Below are 15,449 nucleotides of genomic sequence, written 5' to 3' on the forward strand. Positions count from 1 at the left end.
AAAAAAAAGACGTAAGAGAAGATGTAACAGAAAAAAAGATGTTGTTATATGCTAAACTTAGTTTGCATCATACTTAGTATCACAGTAATAACTCACACAAACAATAAAAAAAATTGCATAAATAAAAAAGCAAAGGTGGCATTCTAAAGTTTTTACAGAATTAAAATGGATTCAGAGTATCTTGATTAGTCAAAATTTCATAGAAGTAGCTTAGTGAGGCCTTCCTTTGAAAATGTTATAATTAGAAGTTAGCATTAGTATATACCACATCCTCTTTCATCTTCATTATCTTCACAATCATCATCTCCATCACATATCCAGCTCTGATGAATGCAACGGCCACTTGGGCAAGTGAAGAAGTTGCCTCTGCAAGTTGCGTAAGCTAAGAAAAGAAACATGAGAAGATCAAACTACTCTAAGTGACTAAAAGGTTAGAAATAGTAATATTGTCTCATAGATGAAATAGTCATTTTTAATCTCTCCTGAAAAACTGAGCCAGTTCCATATTTTGTATATACCGTAAACAGTGCTGGTTTACTCTGGTTTTAGGTACAAGCGTTATTTTAGAATACTCTGGTTCTTTAAAGAAATTAAAGGGAAGGCTAAATTTCTCAATTAATAGTGAAACTAGATGAGGAGCACCTTATTAACAAGGTTCCTGAAGGTGGACCTGATGAGGAGATGATACTCAAAACATCAGGAGGTAAAGTATTCATATGCCTTGTACTCAGAGAAACAGAGTAAAAAAAAAAAAAAAACAATGAACATTTATATCAAAGCCCTCCATGGTTGGGAAGCATTCCCTGCTAAGAGTTCAGAAACATTCGTGGGTCCTCCAAAGGACAGATGTTGCCAAAGACATACAAGAGAAATATTCTGGGTGGTGGGAGTGGAATCATACTGGTGTATGGTCACAAGGTGTGAGGTCCTTGGTAGGATAGAGCAACTAAATGGCAACATGTGGCCTTCCTGCAACGCAGAATATAAAACTAACTTAGATCCTATAATCAGTAGGGGACCTTTTTACATATATAGCTCACGCAAGTGATAACTCTACAGCCACAAATCTGGCTGGAGATGCAATACTTTGGGATACCCTGGTTGAAAAAAAAAGAATGAGCAAGAAATTTCAAGAAACAAACAGTCAATTAAAGGCATTATGTGAACATGTAAAGGACAACTATCTGTACAGTTATCTGTCCCCAAAGTTGTACATGATAGGTGCTGGGGATAATTGTAGAAAACCCATAAAGAAAATAAAAATGCGAAAGGGTGCCAAACAAATTTGGACAAAAAACCCCAACAGCACACCGTATTTTACTGAGGTTTCAGAGTGACCTTTGGGTCATGCTGAAATGAAGAAAATTACAACATGAAGAAGTGAAACTCCATGTGTTAGGAAGCAAACTGTCACTGAATCCAGCAAATTCAAATAGTAGCCACACACCCAGGCACTGAGCAGCACAGACAACCTGAAAGAAGTCTATCTAAGTAGCACTGCTTTTTTTCATCTTTCCATACAAAAAACTCCTTGTAGAACAGTGGCTAGCTTTGGATGGCTGTATAGCCAGGCAGTCTACTTCCTGCTATCTGCTGGAACCACTTCTCAATAAAACAGTTAAAGAAAGTGGAAAAAGAAACCAAAACATCATACTGCAAGAGTTTTCATCACTCCTATCTCCACAGTCATCATCATGGTCACAGACAAAGGCTCGTGGGATGCATTCTCCATTAGCACACTGAAACTGCGTACTGGTGCATCCATGTGCTGAAAGAGATTTTAGCACAGAAAGACATACAGATAATCTGTCAGAAAACTACAATCTTTAACTTTAAAAGGGGGTCTATACAGCATATTTGTTTGGGATCACTCTGTATGTGGTACTTACTGCAATTAGCTTCATCAGAAGAATCTCTGCAATCAACTTTGCCATCACATCGCTGACTTGCATTAAAACATGCTCCATTTGCACAGGATAACTGTTCACATCTTGGGTAGTCTACAATAAGAAATCCTTCAGTATTAGCATGAATGCTAGACTATAGAGTATAATGAGTCATATATACCCAGTGTCAACATACTATCTTGACTTATAGGACAACAGAAAAGGAATACAAAACTTCCCATACTACTACTGACAAACAATCCATTTATCCAGTATACTGTCTCCAACAGATATCTAAGTATATCCTCTAGATAGATGCTACAAAACCTCGCATGAACCAAGGGAAAAATTATATGCTCTTCCACACCCCAAAAAGATTTGCAACCGAAACAGTTTACAACAAAATAGAAAGCAATTGAATACAAAAGGAGAGCAACCAGTGAAGATTTATTTTATTTACGTGTACCTCAGTTTTACACTTTATTGATCTCAATAAAAGTGCTTAGGTAGAAAAGAAGTTTCTGAAATTTACAGTTCCTAGGTTCTCTAAGAATGTCCCGAGTTCTCAGACTCAGAGACTTTAGGTTTTTATGGTTTTATTCTAATTAACCCAAGGATGTTAAACTTCAAAGTCCGTGACCAGCTTCAGGATCTCTTGTTTTTATTACTTGTTTCCCAAAACAAAAAAGATTCTGCAGAATGAATGGTTTTTCAGTTTCTGGCTGTCCTACTTATGTAGATGATCTACAGGCCAACACGATACATTATTTCAAACAACTTAAAACCAATTCTGAAAATACTTATACATACAAGCAGTCAGTGAGTTTGGTGTAACTACCCAATGAATTAAGCATGTGCATGTGCTAGAGTTGAGTAGGAGAATATGAGTTAGGTTATCTCATTGCCTTGTAGACAAAAGTTACTTCAGGCAAATGGCAAGTATGGAAGCAAATAATTGCTATTTTTAGAAGTGAAATTTATTGAACTTTTACCTCTATATGGAAATACAGGTAGATAAATGAATTCAAAAAACAGAATAACTAAATTTCAGTTTGCACCTTTTAGATTTTCAGTTTGAATTCTTATCCCATTTTACTTCCCTATGAGTTAATAAAGCAGATAGAGCAGGCTCTCACCTGGGCACATTTTCATTCATACTCTTAGAATTCAAAACATGGATTATAAAATTACCTAAGCAGAACTCAGAAAAGCTGCAATTTTTCCAGGCAGTGGCAAACTGTTTTGCTTGCTTCTGCTGTTCTGTATGTCATTACATTCCCACTAAACTTACATGCTTTTAACTGCTTACATTATTTTAACTGTTAAGTTCTTAATATGAGAGCATAAACAGCTGTGTCAACATCCACTACAAGTCTAGCCAGACTATCTCCCCGGTTCATTCATTTACATTTCATTCATTTTCACTACAATTAATATAAGTCCGTGACTGGCATGTAGGAACAGCATGTGCCTAATCAGAGAACAGTAGCTGCAAATTACCAGGGTTCCAGCTACAGCATTGTTATCTGCAGCCTTCTGGTGCTAGTTCCCAGACCTTCCATTCCAAAAGCCTGCACTGACAATGCCAATACATGCCCTAAACATGATCAGCATCCTTTAGTCCCACTTCTCAATCGGACAAACTCCCATCTAATGCAGATATCTCACCCTTTCCTTGATTGGGTTATTCTTATGAACAACTCATAAAGCTTTGGAAACAACATGGATTCTAAAGGCTTAACTCTACCTACAGAAAGAAAGAAAGGCCTGACCTGGGGCCATGTTTTATGCTCATTGTGGAATCAATGCTTCTTCCCTGTCTGGAAGCAGAGAAGCCATCACAAGGAGGAACCATCAGGAGTTCTATGGCATAGCAGGAAATAGCTATGACAGTACAAGAGTGCTGTAAGTATTATGTGGCACATATAAGAAAAAGAACAATAAAAGATATTTGTTTTGTAACTGCACTGAAGTAGGAAAGCTTTTAAGAAGATTTATAACAGACAGTTTTGTAATTTTCCTCATCTTTCTTCATATCCCACAGAAATACCTCCGGTGATGTTCCTAACTGTTTCTGACGGACTGAAATGTCAAAGAAATAGGAAGTTGAACCCTTTGCCCTGCACTGCCTGTTTCTTCAAGAATGCTCTGGCAAACTAAGGATCTAGTCAGTAGCAAGATTTTCTCAAGCTCATATTAAACTCCCTTGGAAGGGAGACTTTGTCAAAGTTTTCTCTCCTGCAGCAAGCCTGGAGGAGTCCCCGGCCTGGAAAAATCTTTATTATATGATATGATCTAGTGCATAAATGCAAATCATTATAAAAATACCAAGCAGGGCAATAAGTAAAGATGTTTTGAAGACACTTAAAAATACACATTCTCACTACATTAGTGGTTTACTAGAATGTGTACAAATAATTTTCCTTTATTTTCTTTTCAAATCTGCTTGGTGTACAGATTCTTTATTTTAATTGTAGTTGCAGAAGCAAGAACATCTTTTGAAAAGCCTGATGGAGATGCATTTAACTTTTAAACTCTGTACAGGTAATCCCATTCCCAATCCCCTGTCTAAAGACCAAGCTTAGTAAATTATAGTTCTGATCACAGATTTCTCACTGATTTGAAAGATATTTTTCACTGCATTGTGCATTGTACTATTTATACCTTATAACAGATTATTTTAATAAAAGGGTTTTAATTATTTGGGGCATTAAGAACTAATCTTCATGAATAATGGCAAAGCTGTGAGTTACATCAAAGGCTGTAGCCAATGTACTGCAGGGTTCAGGAGCATCTGTGCCATCAGGACAGTTCCACAGTAGCTGGGTTAGCCATCCACGCTTTTATGGGATGCGAAGTAACAAAGATACAAGAATCAAACAAGAAATGCTGGCTTTTGTGAGGGCCAACCACTGCACTACACTTTCCAATAGCTTCTAGCTAAGGCCCCTGTGGAAATCACATACAAGATGCACTTATGGCATTGTGTTTGTGGTGGACTCTGTCAATATTGAGAGGATGAAGGAAGCCAAAACAGAACTTCATAATAATATTAGGAGATCTGAAAATGAAGGATTGCCTGTCCTTACAGTTGTGAACAAACAGGACTTAAACTCCCTTTCTTTCTCTCCAAAATTTAGAAAATATTAGCGATGAGTTAAGTTGAATTATTCTGCTCCCTAATACCAAATGGAAAGTTCTGAACAGGAAAAGAAGAATCTGGACATTGGCAGTGGGGAGGGTAGAAATGGAATGAACTCCTTAAACTGGAAGACCTATACAATCTAGCTTAATGTAAAACCCTTCAGCAAAGAGAGTCTGGAAAGTGAGTATCATGACATTTTGAATTGAAGTGGGAAGGTCTTACATTAGTCATTGCATTTTCTGTACACACCTGATCCCAGAGCAATACATTTGGGTATAAAACCCCATAGCTATGCAAGAACTGATACTGATCAGAGAAACTGATCATACTGTCTCTATTCTAGGGGGCACATGGAAAAAGTGCCGGCACTCTGAGTGGATAAGATTCTGAGTTAAAAGGACGATGAGGTAAGTAGTTTGCATCTAAGGAGGTCTGAGAATATAGTTGTACAAGAAGACAGCGTGAAAGGAGATAGTATAAGACTAAACATGGGATTAGGAGAGAAAAGTGAAGGGACAGAAAGATATGAATACTGTTTTCTTTCACCTTGCTTTTAATTGTGAAGAGCCTCCAACATGAACATTGTTTGCTTTATCTTTTCATCCCAAGAACCTTTGGCTAATTACAGAAAACTGAAAAGAAGAGATCTTTTCCTAGTGACCACAGTTCCTAGAAGATAATATGAGCTTTGTGAAAGCAGGAAGAAATCCAGCTACATTCATTCCAGTGTTCAGGAAGAAAGGGAGCTCTTCTTTCTCTCCCCTTCCTCTCAGGCATCTCTTTTTCTTAGCCAAAATACTTCCCCACAATTTGTTTCCCCGTGGTATGACAGCACTTTGGTTGCAAAATATAAACGGGCAAATGCCAGCACAAATGACAGATGAGGCAACCTGCTGTAACCCACAAACTGTTTTGGGGCAACAGCTGCAAACACATATAAATGGCATGTTTCAATGTACATGAGGAAGATGCTTGAAAGCTATATTACAGGAATTGCTAAACATACATTATTTTTCTCTCTGCCTAATAATTTTGTCCTGCAAGCTGGAAATAAATCCATACAAAAACAGTAACAGGAAACAGTTGCAACTGGTATTTGACTTAGCAGACACTGATTTCTGTCACACAGTCAGGAAGTGTAACCTTCTGTGACCCCAATCCATGTTACAAGAAGGAGAAAAAAAAAGGGGGGGGGGGGGGGGTAAAAACAATTTCCTACTTCCAATTGTCATTCTTTCAGTGCAGCAACATTTCAAAACATTTTACAAAACAAAATTAATTAAAACCCTTTGACTCACTGCCATAAGTCACCACCTCACAGTGGACAAATCATTGCCCAGAGAGTTCATAGCCTATCAGACACACCAGGAAGAGGACTTAACCCAAACCCAAGAATCCTGTGAGCTACATGATAGCAGGTAGTGTTCACAGCAGATATGCTTTGAGAGCTGGCAGACTGACCAGACCCTCATTCCTAGCCTTAATTCCTGATTTTGATCCCTGCCACTCTAGTCTTCAGCTGCCTTCCTTACCTTGCTCCAGTTTTGCTTCTTCCCTGTCCCAAGCTCTCCCTGGTGGAGATACTTCATTCAGCCTGAACTTGTGCCTTGTCCTGTAGCTGTTACGTGTAACTGGTGCAACATCAAGAACATTAGCCTCTGAACGCAGCCTTTTTCTTCCTTCTTAGGCTACATTCTTTATGATCTCTTCAGTTCTTGATCTTGGTTCACTTTCACCCTGATCTCCACAAATTCATCCCAAACCTGGCTGCCCACTTGCTGACCACAGCAGCTATTTAGCATAGCGAACAAGAGGCAGGAATTAACACGTTAGGCAATTGAGCTATGGCAGCAACTCAACAGCAAAATTACAATCAAAAATCCAGAGTTTCTGAGCCTGCATTCAGCCCATGAGCCTCAAACAACGTCTTAAAATATTTCCCCTTTCTCCCCGCTATGGCTATGAGTGCAGTGCTCAGCTGTCAGAGCTGTATCCAGGAAGGTTATTCTGTCAGTCACAGAAAAGCAAAAGGGACATGGCTGAGATTTTCATTTTTCAACTACGAAGCTGAGGCAGGAGAGAGAATTCTACCTTTAATTGAAAGAAATAAAGTATTTAACACAGAGAAATGACACCAATATTGGCTGCTTACTCCCAAAAAGTATTTGCTACCCCAAATAGTCTGCCATTTCATTCTACATTTCTAAAGTTTTAAAATGAAAGTATTTTCTAGCTGCTATTAAAAAAGCTTAAAAAACAACCTGATATATATATTTAAAGAAAATAAACCCCCACAATTTTATGAAATAAAAACAGCTTCAATGCACTAATTACATGACCTGTAGCTGAAACATTGTTCTGATGTTTATCTTAGCCTCTGTATGGGTAGTTTTCCCTTGCTGTTAATCCCATTAGCAGTAAAATGGACTAAGGCTTTGAATTCCTTTGTTCTATTTTTTTACATGTTTAACTGCTGAGTTACTTCATATTGGTGACATTTTGCATTTGACTAGTTTCTTAAATAATGTAACTTATTCAGCAACAAAACTTCATCTTCTTTACAATCTAAATCTGCTTCCAGATAAATCAGTGAGTGCAAGGCATAACTAAACCAACATGATAAGTTTTCATTTTGTTATGCTCCTTGAAATAACAGAATCAATTCTAAATAGCTTTCTTTTCTCATTGTTCATGGATGTTTCATTCTTATTTATGAAACCTTTTAGTGTAAATTAAGGGAAAAACAATGACAAAGGAAAAGGCCAAAATAGTGATATTCCTCTTATACTTGTTTATATCAGTGTGGAAAAATAAATGGATGAAACAGTGGGAAAAATTAATATTCAAAGTACTAGAATCTGCTTCAAAACAGTAAAATCTAACACACTAATCCCTACAGTATAGTTAAGCACAAAATCACCAAAATTAATTTTATCTTGTGGCTTCTGTTTAAATTTCCAGGCCTTGCAAAAACAGAGAGGCAATAAAATTAACCAGCCTTTCTTGAAGGGTCTTGTCATTACATTCTTCTTGATTCTCTTGTCTTCAGCACCATCACATTTCTTTAAACTAGTCCAACACTCCTACTTTCAATGTTCCAAGTCACAGTCATTCTTCTGTCTTAGAGGGACTATCAACACATATTTTAATAAACCAGAGTAGAGGCTGTTGAATGATATGAGGCAGTCCCTCTCCCTGGGGCTAAATATGCTGCCTTCACAACAGTCATGAGGCCTGCTGGCTGATGCAGCAATAACTGGGTTTCCCACACAGCAGTAGAGAGCTACTGCTAAGGGATCTAGAGGCCCCTTTCCAACCTGCCTTTTTAATTTATTTAGTTAAGAATGTTAAGCATGAAATAAAATGTACACTTCAAATTCAAACATCATGGCAGCTTCTAGTATCAAAAATTAATTGTGAGTATTGTGTTTAGGACTCCACTCCCAGTTTGCCACAGATTTACTGCATTATAATGATTACACCATTTCATGTGGCCATTCTACACTATATTCAATGCCTTCTCACAGATCTCAGAGGTGCTGAGCAATTCCTCTTTTTTTAATTCACAGGTAATGCATTTTTTAAACAAATACCTTTCCTTCAGGATTTTTATGTGCCATAGATTTGCTACATTAAGTTACCAATCTCTTTTCTTCCTCTAAACTTTAAAGAGAAAAAATGCCAAACTACTTCCAGCAATGACATGGAGTACTTTGGATCTGGGTTTTTAGCCATTTGTGCTGGTGACTTCAGAATTGGCTGTAGGTCTAGCACATGGAAAAGTTCCAATCTGACCGTTTCAGCAACCTTTTATTCCAGAGTACCGTATAGTTTTAAATCACTCTTTTCTACAGAGTGTACATTTTAGCCACTTCTGAGTCATGGATAAAATGCATTAGCAGTTCACTGACCATGTGATAACCAATGACACTTCATCTCCAGAGGAAACTGCAGTCTAGAATAAAATACTTTTGAAAGGGTCAAAGTCCCTCAAAGAAGTGACTTGGGGTCAAATTCTGCTTTTCTATACAAGCTATAGTTACCATTGATTTCATAAGGTGTATGCAAAAAGTATTTGAAAAAAATTTGGCAAAATTAGGTCTGGTTATCCCAAGGTTTTATATCATTTAAACATGCTTGCTTTTTTCCAGTGCAATATTAATTAACTTTCAGACAATGACAAACAAGAAGGCCTGATCCTATGGTAGCACTTCTGCATTTGAGTTCTGCAATAATGGATATGTATCAGAACATCAGCTATGATACACAAAAGAATTTGAAATTAAATTCTTGTAACAAGAAGCATATTGTGGTCATCCTGTCCATCAACAAGCCTTTTAATCTTACAAATTTATTAAAATGCCACAGAGAGATGAGATGAAATCAGATCTAGTGTGAAGAGTGAAGACTCACGGCAGACTCTTTCATCTGTTCCATCACTGCAGTCCTTTACTCGATCACACCAGTATGAACTTGGGATACACTGTCCATTTGTACACGTGAACTGTTGACTTGAGCATGTCCTTCCCGCTGCAAGAAACAGGCACTCAATCAGTCTTTTCCAACAACAAACATTTTTTAGGCAGAAAAATATCTTCCCTCATCCTCTTTAACTACTCCATCCTTCTCACAAATATTAGCATAAGACTTCTTCCCCCCCGTACCTTTGTGTACTCAGGGAGATTAAAGAACACTTGACAAGCACATGGCAGAAAAAACAGCCCTATGAGGCCTTCAGTAGCCTGCAAAGTCACTGCTTTTCTCCACTGAAGGGGTTGACCTCTAGGGTAAAAATTACCTCCCTGTAATTGTACTGCCTAAAAGATTAAATTACCAGTTCTCACTGTTTTAAAGTTTTCTCTATTTTTTTTTTATTGGGTCAAAATCTCTCAGAAACTGCGAGTTATTTGGTCAACTAGAATGCTGCAACGCAAACACAGCAGAGCTGGAGGTAAAACACTGCTTTCTAATACAGTCAGGGCCTCAACAGTCAGGAATATTTTACATTCATAACTAATGGAGGATCAAGAATGATTATGTCTCTTCTCGTGACAGCTGTGTCAGTGAAAAGCAACCACATAAAACCATGCAATTCCACTTTGATTCCATTACAGCTAAATTAAACTCTCTGTTCTTCTTAGGCAAATTAATTGAATCTGTGAAGATACAGCTGAAGGGCGAAATTATTGCTAACTTTTCCTCCTTTTGCCACCTGCACATTTGTTTCTTTCAAACTCATGCTATATCTCAACACCATCCCAGTCTATACACTGGCATCTGGTCTGCTGCTTTTCAGGGTCTTCTGTCAGCAGTGTTCCCAAAGTAAGATCAGCTGCTGGGATACTGGTGTCATGAGGAAAAACAAGAGCAAGACAGTGAAGTAAAACAAATTTGTTTTAATTCTGCATGTGTGACTTCCAGAGCCACCTGCCATTTTTTTCTAGGAAAAATTTTTAACATTTCAAGAAGGAAAAGCTCCTCCAGGATTCCCAAGCACAGAGATAAAAAGTCCCTTTAGAAGACTAAGGACAAATACCAGGAGATGCCTCAAAACCAGCAGCAGCAGCATAGTGCCACTGTATATTTACTAACACTCACGATTAACCAGTATGTGGAGAATGATGTTAATGACCCAGTTCAAAAGTCAACTCAGAGTTGTTGCTCATTTTGCATTTTGTATCTCCGGATTCCTTAGTTAAAACATAACCAGCAGGTGCTGACACCCTCTCAGAGGAAGAGGGGAACAAAAAGCAGTCAACCTTAGTTTCAATTTTTCTATCCTCAGTGGGAACAGGTATCAAGATATAAAAGCACAAATCAAGTCTGTGAGGAAAATCCTTCCAAAACTTAAACCTGTGAACTTCCCCAGAATCAATGGGGTTAATGAGTAGCTCCAGAGCTGCTCAGTTTAAAGAAGTTATCCAAAAATTATACATAGAAACAGAAGGAAAATAAATTAAACTTATCCTCCTCATTTAAAGTAACTTCTAATATTAGAAGTAGCAGGAAATCAGTTCTTTAGAACGCTACAACATTTGTTCTTCCTGTCTTATGCAATAACACAGAGAATATAATTTGGTTCAGTAATCTCAGTTCACTATTCATCACTTCAGCACATACTTAACTTTATGTAGCCCTTAAAACTGCTTAGTTGCAACATTTGAAAATCAGAGTAACATATTTTATTATTATCAGTATTTATCTTGAAATCAATACTGAAAAAAGAGCGAGCTATGGCAATGGCAGTTAGGCTGCTAAATTATTTCTTTGCTCTAAAATATACAGATAATATTATACACTTTAAAACAGAAAATCAAAGATGATCAGTACATTGTTTAGCATATTAAAGTGAAATACTAATAGGAATTACATCCTAAGTTTAAGCTGCCCAAATGGTAATGAAAGACTAGATCTTCACCCCATACCAGGGCTTCTGATATTCTTCCTATCTGAATATGAGAAAGAATGGTTCTGGTCATTTTAAATAATAATGCCATTAAATATAATTACTGAAGATGGTACAAGAATCTTTAGCAATGTTTACTTCAACTGACTGATAATTCCTCCTTTCTTACATACATATAAATTCCAAAATTTTCTAGAAAGGAATGAACTTTTTTAACAATTCTGGGATGCCAGTGTGAATTTTGTTACTCAATTAATGAAGCAGCTTTTTCTGTGACTGAAACAGTGTTTGGACATCAGAGTATTATATATTATATATATTTCACCATTTTTGGAACTACTAAATTCTGTATCAATCATGCATTTTTTTCCCCTCTTTTTAATTTACTGAAACATCAGTAATTTTCAGATTTCAAGACCTGCAGATGTCTTTCTGGACATATTTTCTGTATTTTAACTATTTCATTTTTCAGATATTTCATTTCTAGAAACTGCTTTAGAGACTCTTCTGGTAAAAGCTGTACTTACAGCAGGGTTGTTTCTGTATGTTCTCAACATGCTGCTATATGAACTCTTACTTCACAAAGCTGGTATAACATTAGAACTTAAATACTTACGACATTGTTGATGCTCATCTGAGCCATCTTCACAGTCTTCCTCATCATCACAAACCCATGACTGTGGGATACATTCACCATCAGTCTGACACTGAAACTGATTTCCCTCACAGGTAGGTTGTGCTAGCATAAGCAATGAAAACAAATAGTCATTTCACAAACATCCGGGAAAGCACTTTCAAAGAAAACAATTAACTCAGGGAAAAGAAGACTTAAGGTCCAAATGTCGATTGATTGTAACTTCCATTAAACACATGAAGCATTTGACAAACCAAAGAAAATGGATAGAGCAGGAGGGGGAAAGTGGGCCGGCAGAAGGATGCTAAAAGGCAAAATTCAGTTTAGTGAACTCCTGTGTATGAATTTTCAGTTTTGTATCCTTCCCTGGAGACACAGGCTCCTCTAGAAGGCAGGTCACAGCAAAAGCTTAAGGCTCCGAATTGCCCTCTGACAGAGCCTCTTTTTTTTTTCCACTTGTATGTGGAGTCATGCTAGCTTCCCTAGTCTCACAGGGGTCTGCTCAACTGCTCTCAGTCCACCTCAGGTGCTCTATCCCTGGTAGGAAGATGATCTTTCAAAACAAGCTCATGACTCTTCTCTGTGAATTCACGAGGCAAAAGCGAAGGTCAGGTCAGAACAATCTGAGTGTTGTTGTCCCAGCTCCACTCTGTACTTTTCAAATAGCCAAACAACCGGGAGCCATTAGAAAGATCAAAATAAATGTTTGAAACTGTGTTAGAGCTTACACCATCCCTAGTTAATACTCCGAGAAGAATCACTAGCACAACACAGTCCAGTACACAGGACTCTGGTCTTAACTATCTTTTTTCTCAGGACCATGATTTTGCAGCACTGTGAAGTCAACTAGAAACACTTCATGCTCATGGGATGATAGGCAAGCACAACTACTAATGTAAACAAAGCATCAAGGGAGAAAATTAAATCACTTTGTAGATTTAGAGTTGAGAAGTAAAAAATTACATTAAAGGTAAACTAATTACAGGGATAAAATCGATCACATAATACAGACAATGGATTTCACACATACTTTTTTTTTATTCCTGTTTTAAAAAACAAATAATAACCCTGTAGTAGAATTTTAACCTTAGGCCAGTTTTTATCAGTTTAAAACAATCTTCTTAGACACATGCCCCACTATGTATAGCACATTAACATTTTTTTTTTAAAGTACAATTAACTGAAAAACCTGAAAAGTTTAATTTTCATCTTCCTAATTCATCACATGTATGAAAATGAGAACAACTCAACTGCATGCTTATAGCTATGACAAAAGTAGTTTTTATCTTTTATCTTTCACAAAGTCATCATGAATTTTACCCATTCCTTGTTCAAAGCCCAACCACTTTTTTCCATTTGCAGTTTAGAACTAAGCTGAAATAGCAAGCTATTGGACAACACCATTTTGTTTCACCAGTATAAGGCACTCTTCATGCAGAACTACACTGGGTTTTGGAGCTAACTAAACTGCTAAGCAAGACTGCCAAGTTGTGTGAATGACCTCCAATTATTATATGGGTCAAGCAGCAAAGAAACAATCCAGTGTGAAAAGAACCAACATAAATTAGTCTTTCTCACTCTCCATCAGCTGAGGAGCAAAAACTCACCTAACCTATAAGTGGGCTGAGAACTGCACCAGCCCACAAGACCTCAAAGAACACTAGAACCAAAAAGGTAAAATGTAGGCGTGGAGGGAATTTCTTCATTTTCACAATTTTTTAACATCCAGCTGGAGAGAATCTTCGTGTATGGATATTACAGCCCATATGAATGCAATTGCTGTCCCTGAGCTGCTGTCCCTGAGGATAACACGACCAACTCTAGACAACCAAGACTCTACTTAAGATGCAGTACATACAGCTTGTTGCCTAGGGCCTGAAAGATCCAAAGATTTGGAGCTCAAGTGATGCTGGTGGTAGCTGTATGTACATCCAATATTCAGGATTACTGCAATACTAGAATATAATACATTTCTACATCTACTTAGAGCATTAGTCATCAAAAAATATGCCATTATTTGGACACAGACTTTTAAGAGAAGGCTGTCATGTTAGAAGTTGAGCACTACTTGATTTTCTGACTACCAAAGCCAATGGATTCAAGAAATATGACTCTTAAGCAGATTCTGCAGTCATCTCAAGACAACTTGGGAGTTTTCTCCTCCTCTAATTTTATTCTTGTACCACAGGTACAGCTCAGCATATTGGGATCTCAGTATTTTTTATATTACAAGAAAATTTGCACTATAGTTGTTTCACTTACGACAACCAGCTTCATCTGTATCATCTGAGCAGTCTCTAGCCCCATCACACCTCCAATCTGCAGGAATACATCGACCATTTCCACAGCGAAACTGTCCCCGCTCACATCCTATGGTAAAGCAGAGTAACAAGCAGGTTAGCAGTACCAGTACATAAAAACAGATAGTGGAGTGCATTCCTGTCAAACAACTGTAATCTATTCGTCACCTTATGGCATGAAAGGGAGAGAAAATAATATTACAATAATACAAAAATGTAAGTAAGTGTATATATTAAAAAAGATCTCTACACTCCCAGTCAACCAAAAAAAAAAAAAAAAATAAAAGAACCAGCTCTAAATATTGCAGGACATTTCCCAACTAAATTGCTAGAAAATTCCCATCATGTTAATATTTTTATATTATAGAAACAAACAAACAAAAAAGGAAAAATAACCCAAACAAGTTTCAGAGGAGCACCTACACTACAGAAACCTACTTAGCAGGGATGTATCAATTTTAAATTCACAAGCAGTGTAGTCTTAAATAAAGGTAGGGCATAATTTTCCACATTGTTTCTAAGGGTTAAACATGCTAAACATTAGTCCTCCTCCCCAGAGACTCTGAGGATTTCAAAAAATAATAATAATAATAATCCCCTTAGCTGATGTGGAAATCTTGTTTCAGCAGTGACTGCTCAAAAGTATAGAAAGACCTCAGTTTTGTTTTGTTTTTTTAAGAATGCCCTAATATTTAAAATCTTTCCTCTGAAGTACAGGAAAGCATGTCTTCAGTCAACATTTGAATGGCAAATAATTTTAAAAGAAATTACGCTTTCAGACATTTATGGCTGATCAAAAGCTATCCTGCTGTCACTCCCTCCTGCTTGACCTACAAAGGATTAAGACCTGATAAAGAAGCATTCATTCCCAGGTGTAAATGCAGCTGGATCAGACCTTTATTAAAGTCAACTAATGAAATCTTCAGTCCCATAGGAAAGAGAAAATGCACTGGTTATGGCCTTTCATTGTGACTACAGCCTCATAAAAAGGGAGTGAACAGTTTTATAGGTCCCCAAAACAATGAGCTATAACATAATTAGGTTCAACAGAGCTCTGTTTCGTGTTAATCTGTTGTCA

General features: G+C 37.2%; 1 protein-coding gene across 1 annotated transcript in view; it reads right to left on the reverse strand.

The window, feature by feature from the left end:
- Positions 1-15,449, reverse strand: part of LRP2 (LDL receptor related protein 2) — a 130,080-nt gene that overhangs the window by 97,038 nt on the left and 17,593 nt on the right. Inside the window, exons 2-7 of the mRNA XM_035896170.1 lie at positions 14,334-14,441; positions 12,054-12,176; positions 9,445-9,561; positions 1,890-2,000; positions 1,655-1,768; positions 266-382 (exon numbers count right to left, since the gene is read on the reverse strand). Of these exons, the coding sequence (XP_035752063.1) occupies positions 266-382; positions 1,655-1,768; positions 1,890-2,000; positions 9,445-9,561; positions 12,054-12,176; positions 14,334-14,441 (690 nt within the window). The remainder of the gene's footprint in view (positions 1-265; positions 383-1,654; positions 1,769-1,889; positions 2,001-9,444; positions 9,562-12,053; positions 12,177-14,333; positions 14,442-15,449) is intronic.

The sequence above is a fragment of the Egretta garzetta genome, unplaced genomic scaffold (assembly GCF_000687185.1).
Source record: "Egretta garzetta isolate BGI_Z169 unplaced genomic scaffold, ASM68718v1 scaffold16, whole genome shotgun sequence".
Lineage (NCBI taxonomy): Eukaryota > Metazoa > Chordata > Aves > Pelecaniformes > Ardeidae > Egretta > Egretta garzetta.